This window comes from Empidonax traillii, unplaced genomic scaffold (genome assembly GCF_003031625.1).
Source record: "Empidonax traillii isolate 1590-97213 ecotype Southwest subspecies unplaced genomic scaffold, ASM303162v1 scaffold56:size2478089, whole genome shotgun sequence".
NCBI lineage: Eukaryota > Metazoa > Chordata > Aves > Passeriformes > Tyrannidae > Empidonax > Empidonax traillii.
In genome coordinates, this window is record NW_020955249.1 from 687366 (window position 1) to 702438 (window position 15073).

Sequence of the window (15073 nt, forward strand, 5' to 3'; positions counted from 1 at the left end):
TCTTGGTGCTTTTCTTATTTTGATATTCTTTTTTTGCTTCGCTAGGTTATTTCTTTGAAGGGCACTTATCTTACCCACATGTTTTCTTTTTTAAACATCCCATCTTAAGGCTTACTGTAGTGTACATGCGATTATAATTGGTGCTACCAGGTGCCTTCTAGCCTATAATAAAATATCCTAACAAAAGTTAATAGTAGGAGATCTTAACTTCTGTGATCCAAAACTGATGGTTTTGAGGACAACTAGCATCCTACTTTTTCTACTATTTGCCTATCTTGTGTTACTGACTTTAAATGATTAACCTTTACTATGTCAGTCTATGGGGGTATTTTCTGCTTATTTTTAAAAACATGAAGACAGAAGGAGCATGCATGGTAAAGAAGAACTATATTCCATGTGATGCACTCATATTCTTGTATGGTGAGACCAGGTGACTGCACCATACAGCGATGGATATGTTAGGTATTTTGCTTCAGCAAGATGAGTATTTCAAGGGCAGTGAGCAGAAATGAAAAGACATGAATGGGACTGTCTAAACACATGATCAAGGAGGAAGAGCCGTTTAAAATATGAAGAGTCAGAAGACTTATGCTGGGGTTAAATAGCTGTCCTGGCTGGTGTGTTGGAAGCACTAAAATGTGTCTTCTAAAATTTCTTTGAGAGCCCAGGATGTATCTTGCTGAAACCCATAGGTTTCCTCTGCTGGTATATGAATAACTTTCTCTATCTCTTTTCTGGAACAGCCTTCTAAATCCAAGGACACTTGTCAGTGGTAATCATTTGGAACATAATGACTCTTTATTGTTTGGTCTTGAATTGCTTTTGGATTTTACCAAGAACTCACAACATGCATAGTAGTGATTTGCACAGGGTAAATTAAACATTGAAGATATCAAAGCAGGCAGCAGAAATCTGGCCTGAAGTCAAGACTCTGGTACATTGTTGCATTGATGGAATTTTGCCTTGGCTTACATTTTGGAGCATAAATTTACCCTTTGGTTTTGGAAATATAAACTTTCCTATTTCATTTGGCTGATGCATTTCATTTTTAGGAAACTTATAGTTAGAGTCATAGGGAGCTCTGAAATCCAGACTTTGCACTGCGACGCCTCCTTTTCCATTGCAGATAGCTGAGAAAAGGGTTATGTGATAGCAGAACTCTTTGACCTGACTGTGGAGCAGAAGGAAAGAAGTATCCCAATTGGAATGTCATCATCCTGAAGTACTATCCTGCCCTTGTTAACTTTCTATAGAAATATTACACACAATTAATGATTAATAATTAGTCAATCGGCTTATTATCAAAGCCTCTTCTCTACTAGGGTAGATTTCTTAAAACAATTTTTTTCTTTGAAATTATTTGCTAAATATTTTCATAGATAAAAGTCTAATTGTGGTAGGTTAGAAGTTGGTTTGCAGAACTCCATGTGCAGATGTTTTGGGCAGATAGGTTTGTTTTACCTGGAAACATGAAGGTGAAAAACAGTGAATGTATTCCCTGTTTGGGGAAACTTGATTCCTTCAATCATATTATTGGTATAAAAAATTACCTTAATGGGTCAGCAGTTTACTTTTTCTGTATATTATTTAACTTGCCTCCAGCTTGCTTTTTCTGCAACCATTCTTATATTTGAGTTTTGAAAATGGCCACAGAGAAGAAAGGATAAACATAGCTAAACCAAATTAATTTTCGTATTAAACTGCATGGGCACAAAAAATGATTTGTGGTGAAGAACTTTTGTAGACTTACACATTCATATTTATGTGAAACAAGAATGTATCACCAGGTTTTACTGGTAATAAAAAAGTTAAAGGAAAAAAATAGCCTGTGTGTCAGGAAGATGATGCAATACCCAGCTGACACTGCCCCTTGTGTTTGAAGATAGCAGTCCTATTAGTAAAAAGGCCTGCCTTTTTTGTAAGAGACATTCAGCTATACACCAGTGTAAAACTGACTAAAAGTACAGAATTTCTATATGGATAGAAGGTTTTCAAAGCTCAAAATGTTTTGTCATCCTGTGTTTTTTTTTAAAAAGTGGTTGGTTTCTTGTTTTGTGGAATGAAATATTCGGAAACACTTCAGTTGATTTTATTGAGCATAGATTGTATGAGAAGTTCAGAATAAAATGTTTTACCAAAGCATCAATAAAATTGCTAGAACAATCACTAACTTCTTCGTTTCATCAAATTAGTAGAAAACTTGTTGGTCAGGTTTTCAACCAGTTGCCGTGGATAGTATTATGCCTTGATAATATGCTCTGATCATGAAAGTGGCAGGACAGCCTAGTGTGAAATGGGTATAGGCTGGAAGTGGTACCATAGGCAAATGACTTAGCTGTATGAGACCAGTTTCAAACACAGTTTGAACACCTCGCTGGGACGTACAGCAGGTGCCTCAAAAGGCAGTGAAAAGGAGCAAGCAAAGCTTCCGATGTCAAGCAAGAGAAGTGGAAGATACGCCACCCCACTGTTCATGATAAACTGAGCGTGGGATTTTTGAAGGAGGGAGAGAGTGAATGAATGAATGAACAAAGGAAGGACTGAAGGAATGAAGGAATGTTATGCCAAATATTTACCTGGGGAACCACTATTTCTGCTAAGCAGTTTTCTTAAAAATCCTTCTACTATTTCATAGTGTATATTATGTATTACTTACTAATTTTTAAAAAAGAACAACCTTCTCTGAAGTTTTTTCTAAAAACTTGTATTCTGGTTTAAAAGTTGCAATCAGTTGTAGCACCTGAATTTCATGACTTCAAATGTCTACTTCCTTTAGACAGAGCAGGTAGTTTGTGCTGAATCTCTGCAAGTTATTAACTTTCCTGCTATCCCTCCTCATTTGTCTGCTTTCATTCTTCTCAAGTTCCCATGGAGACATGGGACTATGTCCACCTTTGTTTTCTGTCCCTCTATCTATGCAAGATTTCCCTTGCCCATCTCTAAAAGGAATTGTTTCTTTCTTCTCCTTTTACCAATATGTCCTTGTCTCCTTTACGTTTTATTCCCATAAAAATTTCTAATTTAGCACAGCAACTTATATTTGTATTGTATCTTTTTTCACAGTCCCTCTGAGTCTGAGCTATGCATTCAGATCCATTCCGTGTGCAAAATGAGAATTTACTGAAACCTTCCTATGATCTCTGATGGATCAGTGATTAATGCAACACTGTATGTACCCAGAGACACTGATCCTATAGTGTTTTATAGAAGCTGATTCTTTTGTCAAGAACTTAATTTTCAGGTTTCTCTAGTTATTTAACACTTCTCTGCCACAGTCCAAGACTAGCAGTCCTTGCACTGTTCTCAATGGATAACAATGTCTTCTGTAAACAGTTACTGGGACTTCTTCCAGCTGCGTTTTCATCAGCTCTTTTACTAAACTTATTTCTTTTATCTGCAAAAACACAAAGGGTGTTTTTTAAGTAGCAGTGGCCAAAACTAAGTTGAATGCACTGTTCTGAGGATACAAGCACTTTAGAAGAGGAATGGTTGATTACATTTACATGTACTTACAATTACTTAAAGAAATGGGATTTATGCAATTTGCTCTGTGTCTATAAGAGGTAGAGAGAGCTAACCTAACAGGTGGTTTAGTAAAGCCTTCTTCAGTGCAAGATGCTTCTCTCCAGTGCTGTGTCGTGTTTCAATGGCAAAGGAGTTTTCATACTTGTTCACCATGTGTATTCATATTTAATATACAATTTGCTATAGCTTCTTGTTCCTTCCCTGTTCAACCTGTTTCTACTCAGGCAGATTGTCAGATTTAGTCTCCTCATTATACTGCTTCATCCTGTTTATGCTGTGTTTAATTTATTGATACAAGGTGTCATATTAATATGTATTAATTACTGTTTGAAAGAATTCTTTGATCAGTGAATCTCATATGATATATTTTTATTATTATTCCAGTATTTTCACCAGCAATCCATTCTCTGCATGTTTGATTCTTTCACTCTCTATTCCACCCTTCATATTAATGATAAAACCATAGGCAAGCATTGGGTCCAAACAGGACTCTTTCAGGAGCTTGAAGATGCAGAAAGGTGCCTTGTGAAGGTTTAAAAAAATTGGGCTCCTAATTCTCACTGATTTCAGCTGGAGGTAAAACTAAACTGTTTTCCCTAAATAACTCACTAAGTGCCTATCTGCTTGTGTTATTCCTATAGTCCCTAAATGAACACTTTGAACTTGTCATTGAATTACTAATAATTATTCAGAACATGGATTTGTTTTTAAAAGTGCTTGACTCTACATCCTAATCACTATAGCTTGAAACATCCTTCTGCTTTTTCTGTAAGTTCATCATCCAACGGGGCATGAAAATGTCATTATTTTGAGGTTAATCTTTTTTTTCCCCATCCCCTTTCTCTACTAAATATATTTTAGGTTCTGCCAACAAAAGGCTGGAGTCTTCAGGTAGCTTAATTGATTTAACATGAACAGATTCCACTGAGTTTCAATTGGTACAGAGCATCCCTCTTTTTTAGTTTCCTTAGAAAATCCCAGTTAAATGTTATATTGTTCTTGCATGACTTGCCAAGTGCAGTTCCTTGAGGCCTAATCTTTAGGAACTATTTTATTGTATTTGTTCAGAAAGTGACAGCTCTAGTAATTTCCTTGCTAACTTAACCTGTCTTCTTTGTCATCTCCTTGAAATGGTCCTGATCCTGTCAAACATGTCATTGATTGTCTGGAAGGTTTTCTGGAATACAAAAGACCTACCAGATAAATCCTGATTTAGTTTGATTTTTACTAGTTCTCTGACACTTAATCTATTGTCTTAATTCTTACAGATACTAGGAATTATTCGGACACTACTAAGTGCTGCTGCTTAGGACAGACCTTTGGTTAGATTTCACAATTTCAAGCTGATATGAAAATGCTTCTGTTATAGCATTGTATTTTTACATGCTTCTCATAATCTCCGTCATGACTTCAACTTCCCTTTAAACTATTAACAGTTTAAGCCCTAAATCATCTCCTGGTATTATCCTCTCTAGTGAATCCCTAAGTAGTTAAGCAATAAGATCTAGAATAAGATTATTGTTCAGAAGAACCCAACAAATAACTCTCCAACCATAGCTGCTATTCTTGGCTTCCATTGACTTCATTATTGGTAGAGAAGACAAAATTAGAGAGACAAGGACACTTTCTAAATTTTTTTTTTTTAAATATTGAATAACACAGATCTCGAGTAGAGCACATGGTATGATGGCAACAGAGTTTACCCTGATAGTTGAACATTTTCTTCTCACATAGGATACTTGTTTTCTCCCTTGCTCCTGATAGCAATCCGTTAATTGAAACCTGCACAGATATATTGTTGACCTGTGCATGTTTTGCACTGGGGTTCAATGTTACTTTGATCTTAATTCTGCAGATAGATTCTGGGACTTGTCCTCTGGGGGCACTGAACCAGGGACTATTTACTACCTACAGAAAATTCCCTATAAAATGGGTTACTAAATAGCTGCTCTAATACTAGGAATGTATAGCATAGTACTGACCAGAGAGAGACAAACATAACACCTTTCCATCAGTGGAGGTCAAAATGCACTGTTAGTGTTTGAGATCTCTAGACGTCCCAGAGTGGGGGCACAGCTGTAACATGGGAGAACGTATTACCAAACCAGTACAAAACAAGAAATATTTTTAATATTTTTTCTCTTTTGGAGTGGAGTAAATGGTAGGACAGGAAGATAATTATAAGGAATGACTGCCTGCCAGCAGTTAACTCAAGATTTAGTATTTGACAAAGCCCAGCTGAGAAGAAAGAATGGGAGGCAAAGGAGAAAAGCAAAGAAAGACAACGAGGGGGGACAATATTCAGTGACAAAAAAAAAAAAAAAAAAAAGCAGCATGTACTCCCCCAGTTTCCTGTTTCCACTAAAAACATGGATTGTTTCCTTCTGTCTCATACTGGTGACAGATTGTGCAAAATGTATGTGGAGAGCTGGCTGGAACATAGCTCACAGGCTGCCAAGGACCAAATGTGTAACAATTTCAAAACGACAGCAACACAGCCATTAGATATTTGATGAGGAAGTCTTCTAAGTCATAGATTTCAAACCCTCTTTTTAACAGAGCAAGTATTTTATATTAATTTTACTTATGAAACTTTATGAAAAACGTAAACAGAGTGGGAATTTGCTTATCCAAAGAATTGCAGGTTTTTACAGGCCAGAACTTAAAAGAGAACTCTCTTTTATGAAACACTCAATGCTTGTGATTACACTGTCTGCAAATTATGTTTTTCCCCTATAACACAGTTGTGTAATATCTTCATTTCAGTCTTCAAATTCGAAGGAAAGTAACGTTTATCATAGGAGAGTGTCTGGTGGCCTAATAAAATCTCTCTCTCTTCCCCATTTGTGGCATTTGATCCACACTGCTGTATTATTGCTTACTTACCCAGCTTGTTCCTGAGATGGCATTCATATCAGGTCATAGCAAAAATATATCCTTTGAATGCAGGAGGAATTGGAGTGGGCTACTTTCTACAAACTCCCACTGTTTTCATTGGGCTTGGCTACCTAATTAAAGATCAAGTCAACTTTCTAGTGTTGAGATTCATGATGAAATCTACCACATGTGAGGATGATGAGCCTATCCAGCAAGGAAAATTAAAGATAAAAAAGTCAAAGCTGCTGTAAATCAAGGCCACTTGGCAAAGTTTACGAAAGGCACACTCTCACTTGCTACAGGTGAGCTGCATAGCATTAAGATCTAATCGACAGCACACATTTCAGACTGGGAAAACCAGTTCTCATTATGCTTTTGTCGGCTCTGAGAATGAGAAAGATGTGGTGTAAGCACTGGTGTGGATGCTGGAACTCATGAATTCCAGTCCTGGTAATGTCAAAAGATCACTGTGTGGGCAACTCAGCCCCTCTATGATTCTCCTTTTTCAGAAGTGAAATGAGAATACTATTTCCCACTCAGGACTGTGGAGGAAGATTAATTAACGTTTGAAAAGCCAGTATTGCAGTTGGACGAGTTATGTAAGAGCTAAGTGTTTATTAATGATTGCCATTTTATAGAAACTACTTCTTAGCCCAGTGATTTGGTAGACTAATAAAATGTGCTCTTACCTGGAAAATAAGAGATTAGGGTGAATTCATGAAGATTCAATCTGCTGGAGAAACCATGAAGTTCTGACTTAGCTTTCATTCTAGCGAAGTCTCACTGAAGCCAACCGTTCTTTTGCTTCACTAGTATCATGACACACTTCTTCCCCTGCAAAAGTCTATTTTGCTTGAGGAAATCTCTGCAGTTTCAATTCATAGCATTCCTTTGGACTTTTACAGAACATGACTTTGGAAGATGGAGAAGTCTAGACACTAAGAAAAAAAGCTGCTGGAACTGCAAATCTTTAGTCCTACAAAGGACAGTCTAGACAGTACTGCTTTGCCTGAGCTCTGGTTATGAAGTCCTCCAAATTCATTTCTAGCTAGGCATGTTTCAGATTGCTGTCATCCTTGATGGCCACCTGAAAGAGTTTTGGCAGTGGGAAGGGCTCAGCTGCAGAATTACTACTGCCTCAGCTTATATTGATTCTTGCTTTTTCCTTGTGAGCTGATAATTTTTGCTGGAGAAGGACAAGTCTGCAGACCCATCTGATTTCCTGTGCCATCCTAAACTCTGCAGCTAAAATCCCTGCGGAGTCCTGTAAGAAATGGAGTCAAGGCCACAAGTAATGTAAGAAATGGAATCAAGGTCTGGGACTTCCTGCAGGGATTGCAAGTGTCCTTTTGCACATTGAGGGAGAAAGATACAGGAGACCTGTATTTGAGGACAGCATGCTTTTGTAAGGTAACAACAGTAGAACTAGACCTGTGCGTAGGTTTTCAAGTAGAGGTGAATGAAATTAAGTCTGGCAGGGCTTTTAGAAATATCTTTGATTTGAAACTCCCTCTAATAGGTGAATGGGACTGGGTGTTAGAGTTATCTCATTTTGCATTTACATTAACAAGCTGAGAGCAAGATAGAGTTGAATGGTATGTATCATGCAGATATTTAATTGCAAGTGCCTCTTCCTTTGTCAGTACAGCACTGATCACCTGATAGCGTTCTGGAAATAATTTGACAGAAGTGTTTGAACAGTATTGGTAATTCGTAGCAATAGAATAATTTTTTAGCTTTCTTCTTCAAACATACAAAAGTAAAGCGGATAGAGTAGGATACTTAATATGATGCTCAATCTGCTGAAAATGTAAATATCTCTCTCCATTTTAAGAAATGCTGCAACATTCATGTAATTGGAGGAGGTTACCAGTCTGAAATAATTTAAACAATGTGAATTTTGTAGCTCTCTCCTGTTTGACTTTAGTGTTAAGCTTTTTCCACTATTCAAAAAATGGAGACAAACTCATACAGAACTGTGGATATCTTGTTTTGACTCTTGGTCAGCATCTGTACCAGAAAGGTATAAAAATCAAAGTTTAACTTATATGTGAGTGAATAATTGAGGTGGGTTTTTTTTCTTTAAAAATTTATTTGTGGAGCCTTTTGACGTTCCTTCCCAGACCCAGGTTTCAGTACTGGGGATAAATGAAGTATTTAGGAGTGGATGGTGACTTCCTCCTAGGAGATTCTTTTCAAGGGGCCTAAAAACCAGACTCTTCTGGTATCACTTTCTTTGACCTTCTAAGCAAGTTATGCAGGACAGATTACTGGATAGGACATTCACTCCTGTGCAAAATCCTTGAGGTTAATGAAGGTAATACCATGACTGAAAATGTGGCTAGGAGTAAAAACTGGCAGGAAGGGCACTAAGCTTCTTTGTTTTCCAATCATTTAAAATTACAATAATTGTATTTCGTGGGCAAAACAGCTGTATAAAAGAAAATGGACATTCTGAGAATGCTTTGAAGATAAAAAGGGATAACTCTTAGAGAAAATAACATGAATTAAACCCTTCATAGAAACTCAATTTGTATGTAATGAATCTTAAGATGCAGCTTGCTCTTGTGGTGAATTCCCTGTGAAAATGTAGACCTTTCATCACCCTGAGTTGTTTGATCCTGTTCTTAATATCTGTTGATTTAGTCCTAAAATAAACAAAAGTTGATTTAGTCCTAAAATAAACAAAAGTTCAGAAGTAAGATTCTCTGTCACACATTGTAATATTTATTGAGATGCTGAATATGAAGTTTACCTGGGCAAATAAGTATCACTACCACATGTTCCTCTAGCAAGAAACTGTGAATGATTTCCATCTCCTTATCTTGACTAGGAATCTGAATAAAGCTATTTATTAACCATTTAGAGAAAGTTTTTAAAAAAACCCCAACTGTTTCCTTTCTTTCAGAGATCAGTAATGAAGAAAATAATGCCCTTTCTTCTCAGTCTTGTTCCCATTGCTGTGCATTGTGCAGTACCAACATTGGAACTGGCATTTCATTTAATTTTGTGTGCAGTCTTGTTAGTAATCTTAGCAGAGAGGACTAGGGCTGTATGAGCTGCAGGGATTGAATGTGCATTTGCCTAGGCCTGTAGGAATGAGCTGCTGGCAGCAAGGTGGGAAGAAAGCTTGTTCAGAGACCTGTGGCTACAGGGCTGCCCTCTGTCATCTTCCACCAGTGCCGGTGGGAAGGGTTTTGGGCAGGCGCATGGAGCGTGTGGTGCTGTTCTCAGAGGAAATGGGAGCATTATTTGAGAGGATGCTGCTATGGTCGTGGATCACACTCATGTTTTCATTTTGTCTTCCCCTCCCTCATTTCTCCTTTCCTCCCAGTCTGTGGCAAGCGCTACAAGAACCGGCCTGGGCTGAGCTACCACTATGCTCACACCCACCTCGCCAGCGAAGAGGGTGATGAAGCCCGTGAGCAGGAGACCCGCTCTTCCCCTGTCCACAGAAACGAAAACCACAAACGTGAGTAGGATTTTCCCTTTACCTTTGAGATCCTTTTCAGGTGTGTTGCTTCCATCCTGCCTTTTCCTTCCGGAGGCTGGCATTATTGCCTGGCTCAGTTGTGAGTGATTGGGACCTGGATGCTTGGAGATAATTAGCCACAGCTCACATGGGTGCTGGCTCAGCTAGTCAGAAATTCATTTCAAACCCAGCATTATCTCTGCAGCAAGTCACTTTCCCATTACTGCTCCTGTGGGAAGGAAGTGGCAAGGAGAGCGGGGCGGGGGGGAAGAAGAGATGCCCAACCTGCCCATCATCAAACAGCTTCCCAATGGCTCTTAGCAGGGTTGTCAAGGAAATACACATCCAGTAGTTTGAGGGGGTTACCTTTGTTTTACCTTTGAATAAGAGGCATTTGCCAGTGTCTCAGATTTTAGGTATGAAACTAAAAGCACCTTTCTCCCTTATTCCTTCATCTGCTCGCTGAACAGCTTACCCTCAACTTCACCAAAAGCTGCTTCTTAGTTACAGTTTGGGAAAATCTATGAAACCACATCAGTATTGATCTGTAAGGAGGAGAGCTGGAACATGAGAGAAGAGTTATGCGCCTCAATTCCCCACACTGGTACAAGGCTGAAAGGAATCTTAGTGGTCCAAATTTATATATGATGAATCACATATGCTCAGTGTGGTCCATCATAAGGTCCATCACCTGATTTGACTGTCCTTCCTGTGCTTCTTAGGCAAGGAACAGGAAGTCAAGGAGACTGTGTTCTACTACTGATTTTTCCAAGTCTCTAATCCCCTGTTTCTCAATTTACCAGTGTCGAATACTTTGTGATGTTTGCTGTCACCTTGGGATTTGTGTAGATAGCTTTGTTCACTTTCAAAAGCATGTGATCTGTGTCAGTTTAGTTCAAAGTAGTAAAGCAATGAAATGCTTATAGGGAAAAATATGCAGGAAACACTTTCTAATACATTAAGAAGAACTGCAAGAAATACGGAAGTAGGAAAACATTTTCTTTCTAAGCAGGATAATTGATCATTGTCCCCAGGGAGATGTGGGAAGGGGGTTCCTTCCTCCAAAGCATCTGCTACTAGCCACTGTTTGATCTTGAAGGACTGTTTAGTATGATGCCACTTGGCAATCCCTATGTTTTTGTCACTTTTATGCTCTACCTTTTAAAGTTATTCACATGTTTTGTAGATTCACAGCAAAAGTAATTTTGATTCCTCCAGCTGTTGATAAACTTGAACTGTCAATGCACTAAGAGTGACTGCTTTGGCAGGCTGGGGAATGTCAGTGTTCAGGCAGTAGCATTTGTTTACTTAGCATTTACATCAGCTCTGGGGTTTTTTGATTGTTTGTTTGTTTTTTTCCTGTGCCTGCAGTAGTCAGTAATATTTGCATACCTGAGAGGCATATTGCAAATCTGTATTGAATTAATATTGATAATGGCCTTGCATGGATGCCCAAACAAAAAACGATAAAGTTCCTTGCCCCTCAGCTTGTCATAGATGCCAAGGACACTTTTGGTCCTTGTGTCTCTGGTGCTTAGGAAATCATATAAGTTAGCGAGAAGAGCTAGAAAAGCTATGGTAAGGTTAGGAGCAGTTGGCTTTGGCCCATGGAAAGAAAAGATGCGTCTACAGTGTGGGAAAGGGTAGAGCAAAAGGTGCTCAGGTTTGTGTTCCCCCAGAGCTCCTATGTGGTACATGTAGCAGAGGGAAGCAGCTGATGCACAGATCCACAAACAGGAAGAAGTTTAGGAGCCATTGGGGTAAACCACTCTAAAGCCCAGATTCCTGAGTGGAAAGAGTCTGCTTAACAACCAGCTGGGAGCCAGTGAGGTACAGGCAAGAGGCATGCAAACGTGCAGATCATTCCTGGGGAAAGTCTCAGATGCTGGAAGGTAACACTCCCAAATGGCTTAGCTGTCACATGAGCTGTTTGTTCCTTTTTGCATGTTTGTTTTCAGCCTTGAGCTCAGATTTTGCATCTTTTCTCTTTCACTGAGCGATATTTAATTTATGTTTCTGTTTATCTTCCATGTGAATGCTAAATGTCCACATCGCTAATTTGCAGTCATTTAATGGTCCCTTCATACAGGGGGATGGTGGGGAGCCAGGGCATCAGATCTTTCCTCTCCCCTAAGAACTGCTAGGCATGTGTTATGAATTAGATTTGACAGGTCTGCAGCATTGTAGGTCTCAAGCTTCAAGAGTCTTCTCTGCATGGGAGTGATGCTTGAGGCGGGGCTAAGAGGGAGGGAAGGTGGGGGGATGTTGATCCAAACAGCTAATTCACAACCCATTGTACAGGACCAGAGATGCGGTATAGAGTAGAATCTGGTTATTTGCTTAGCAGTGTGTCAGAGATATGAGCAGCCTGATTTAGAAAAGGCAAGGGAAATTCAAACCAGCCATTTTGAATTTGCCGTGCAGTAGGAGGTGAGCACAGGGTCAGTAAAGTTCAGGCGGGCAGCTGGAGCATAAACTTCCTTCCTTTGTACCAACGACTCCTCTTCAGCTTCCACTCTTTGCAGAACCTGTGGTAACAGCAGCTGTGGTGATGCAGGAGGGAGCAGAGCTACTGCACAATTCAGTTATTGATGCCCTTCATTGTACCAGCTCAAGAGGTGAAAACCTCTTGTCTTTCTTCACACTCAGTCCCCTTTCTCATCTTCTCATGCACAGACCAATTTGAGTAGGTCAGAAAATTGTCTAGAGATTGGAAAAGCGATGTAGATGGGAGAAACCTACTTGAAACTGAGAATCACTGAATAGGTGTGTCTCTAAGAACCGACACTGGCCCAAGTCCCAAGTCACCTCCTTGGCACATCTCTTATCCTTGACTGTTGTAGAAGGTTTGTTTATTTACATCTCTTTACATCTCTCTCTCTTTCTGTCCTCCTTCCTCACCACTAGATTACCCACTGCAACATGAAGACAGTTTAGCCATTTTCTCTGGCCTTTGTCTTTCCTAAAACACCTTAGTCTGTGCTTTGTTTGAGCTTTAATTGCTTTGTTTGTATGCTTTATCTAGCCCTTTGACATAGATAAATAGCCCTTTCTCAGTGTCTAGTCTTGCCTCTGCCTAGACATACATTTATTTTTGACCTACTCTCTGATGTTTTTACCTGAGTATGGAACTGTAAAAAGGAAATGACATAAAACTCTTAAAAAAGTCAACTTCCTCCTTGCTCAACTCCACTGATAAAAATAAATGATCCCATACCATTCTCAGAGGTTTTTCTCTGCTGACTTTTCCTCTACATGTTGGCACTGAGAGCATGAGATTTGTGAGCTCAGGGTGCATCCAAGCCTGCCACAAAACACCTGCTGTTTTATTCCATCTTGCTGCATGGGTACAGGCCAGCTCTGGGGGCAGCTGGTGCTCACAAATTTTGAGACAGTTCTGATAAAGGAATTACATTAGAGTTCTATCTATTCAAATGCGTCTGTGAATGAGCATACCAGTATAAATGCTCTTCTTTAATTCCTGGGAGAAGAGGATAGTCTGTCTACATGGAGAAAAACTTCCTCTCCTTTAAAGGGGAAGAGTTTTCAGTGGCATTTTGCTATGTGAAACGTTGGTTGCAGGCAGCTGTGTAGTAAACAACAACTGAACAGGATCTTATACCCACAAGCAAAAGACAGTCCTAAATAAAATACATTGTGCAGGCTGTCGCTGGCCTTGCTGCCAAGTGGTTTGGTCCATCCTGCAATACGTGTGCTTAACGAGAATGCAGTCCTGTGCCCTCCTGCCCCTCTGTTAGCTTGAGCATCTGACCTGCAAAACCCTCTGTGTACATTATTTTGTGGCATCAGCCTGTTGTGCCCAATTCCGTCACAGATTTTATTATGTGGATAAATCTCTACTGGAGAGACCAGCCAAAGTTGTTTGTGTACTCTAAGCATAATTGGATACCCAGTCTCCAGAGATAAAAAATTAATGTGCTAACCTCAGTGTGCCTCCAAGCTGTCCTCCAGCTCCCCCACACAGTCATCTTTGAAACATTTTTATTTCCATCCAGGCAGGGGGCTGGCCATGAATAAATGACGAGAGTCAGCCCCTCAGTTGGAGATGAGCTGTTTGTTCCTCTCCACAAGCAGCATCAATTTGAAAAGCTACATCAGGCCTACTTTTTCCCTGCCTCAGTGCCGATCCTTGCTGGGGCCATGGTAGGAGCTACTTCTGAATGCAAGGATGCATCAATGCCCACCTTGCAACAAGATACCCCGTGGCAGGTGCTTTTCAGTGAAAATATGTACATTACCTTGAGTGGGCTTATTAATATAATCTGTTTGAGTTCTTTCTGTTTGAGTTTTTTCTCTTTTTAAGAGCTTGTTTTCATAAGGAAAAAGACTCAGAATACTAAAAGAAATGTTAGTGATTGGAGAGTTTAGAACTGTGTAAAGATTTCTCTCAAACTGTGTTTGCAGCTGTAAATTACTCAGACTTTTGTGCAAGTATTTTGGGATGCTGAGGAAAATAATAGATCAGTTGTTTAGCATTATGGAATAGCGGAAAATCCTAAACTTGTCTCTTATGTACAGGGACTCTTAGGGGACTTTTTGTTGTTTTATTTGGAGTCTTGGGGTAGGTTTTTTGTTACCTTGACGTTTCTTTTATATGGTGCCTGGCCAGGGACTAAAATGTTGCTTTTGATACGCAACTATCACTGAAGAGAAGCATCGAGTTCTTCTCAGCAGTTCATGGTAAATATTTCCAATCTGACTAATTAGTTTTTGAAAACCATGTGTTGCTTCAACAGCACATCAGTTCTTCAGACAGAATGGTATCATTTATGTGTTTATATTTTTTCCTTTTTCCACTATCTCCTTGCTTTTCCTTTTGTTGTTTTTTTTTTCTTTTTTCTCCTCCATGTCGAATTTGAACCAAGTGAAGAACAAATGCTTTGACTGAATTTGAACTGAATAGATGCTCTCTGCCTTTTCACACTCCTCCAGGGAGTTACTTCCAGATCCAAAGCCTACAAGACATTGCAGGGACCCAATTCAGGACACTGGCTACTCTCACTTGAATACTGAGGGATGCTGCCAGACAGGGCTGAATATTGGGCATTATAATCCCTCCTTGAGGAGGGATATATTCCCTCAACTGATGGGAATGATGCATTTCAGTAGCCAGAGGCCAAGTCTCAGGAGAGGTACACCTCAAAGTCAGGAAATCTGTATGTTAACATGGCAGACTCT

General features: G+C 39.4%; 1 protein-coding gene across 12 annotated transcripts in view; it reads left to right on the plus strand.

Annotated features, from left to right (window-relative positions):
- DPF3 (double PHD fingers 3) overlaps nt 1–15073 on the plus strand; it is a 159550-nt gene that overhangs the window by 109147 nt on the left and 35330 nt on the right. For all 12 annotated transcript variants that reach the window (XR_003570733.1, XR_003570734.1, XR_003570735.1 and 9 more), the window contains one exon: nt 9737–9874. Coding sequence is in view for 8 of the 12 variants with exons in the window: in XM_027879642.1 (XP_027735443.1) it covers nt 9737–9874 (138 nt within the window). In the remaining 4 variants the exon portion in view is untranslated. The remainder of the gene's footprint in view (nt 1–9736; nt 9875–15073) is intronic.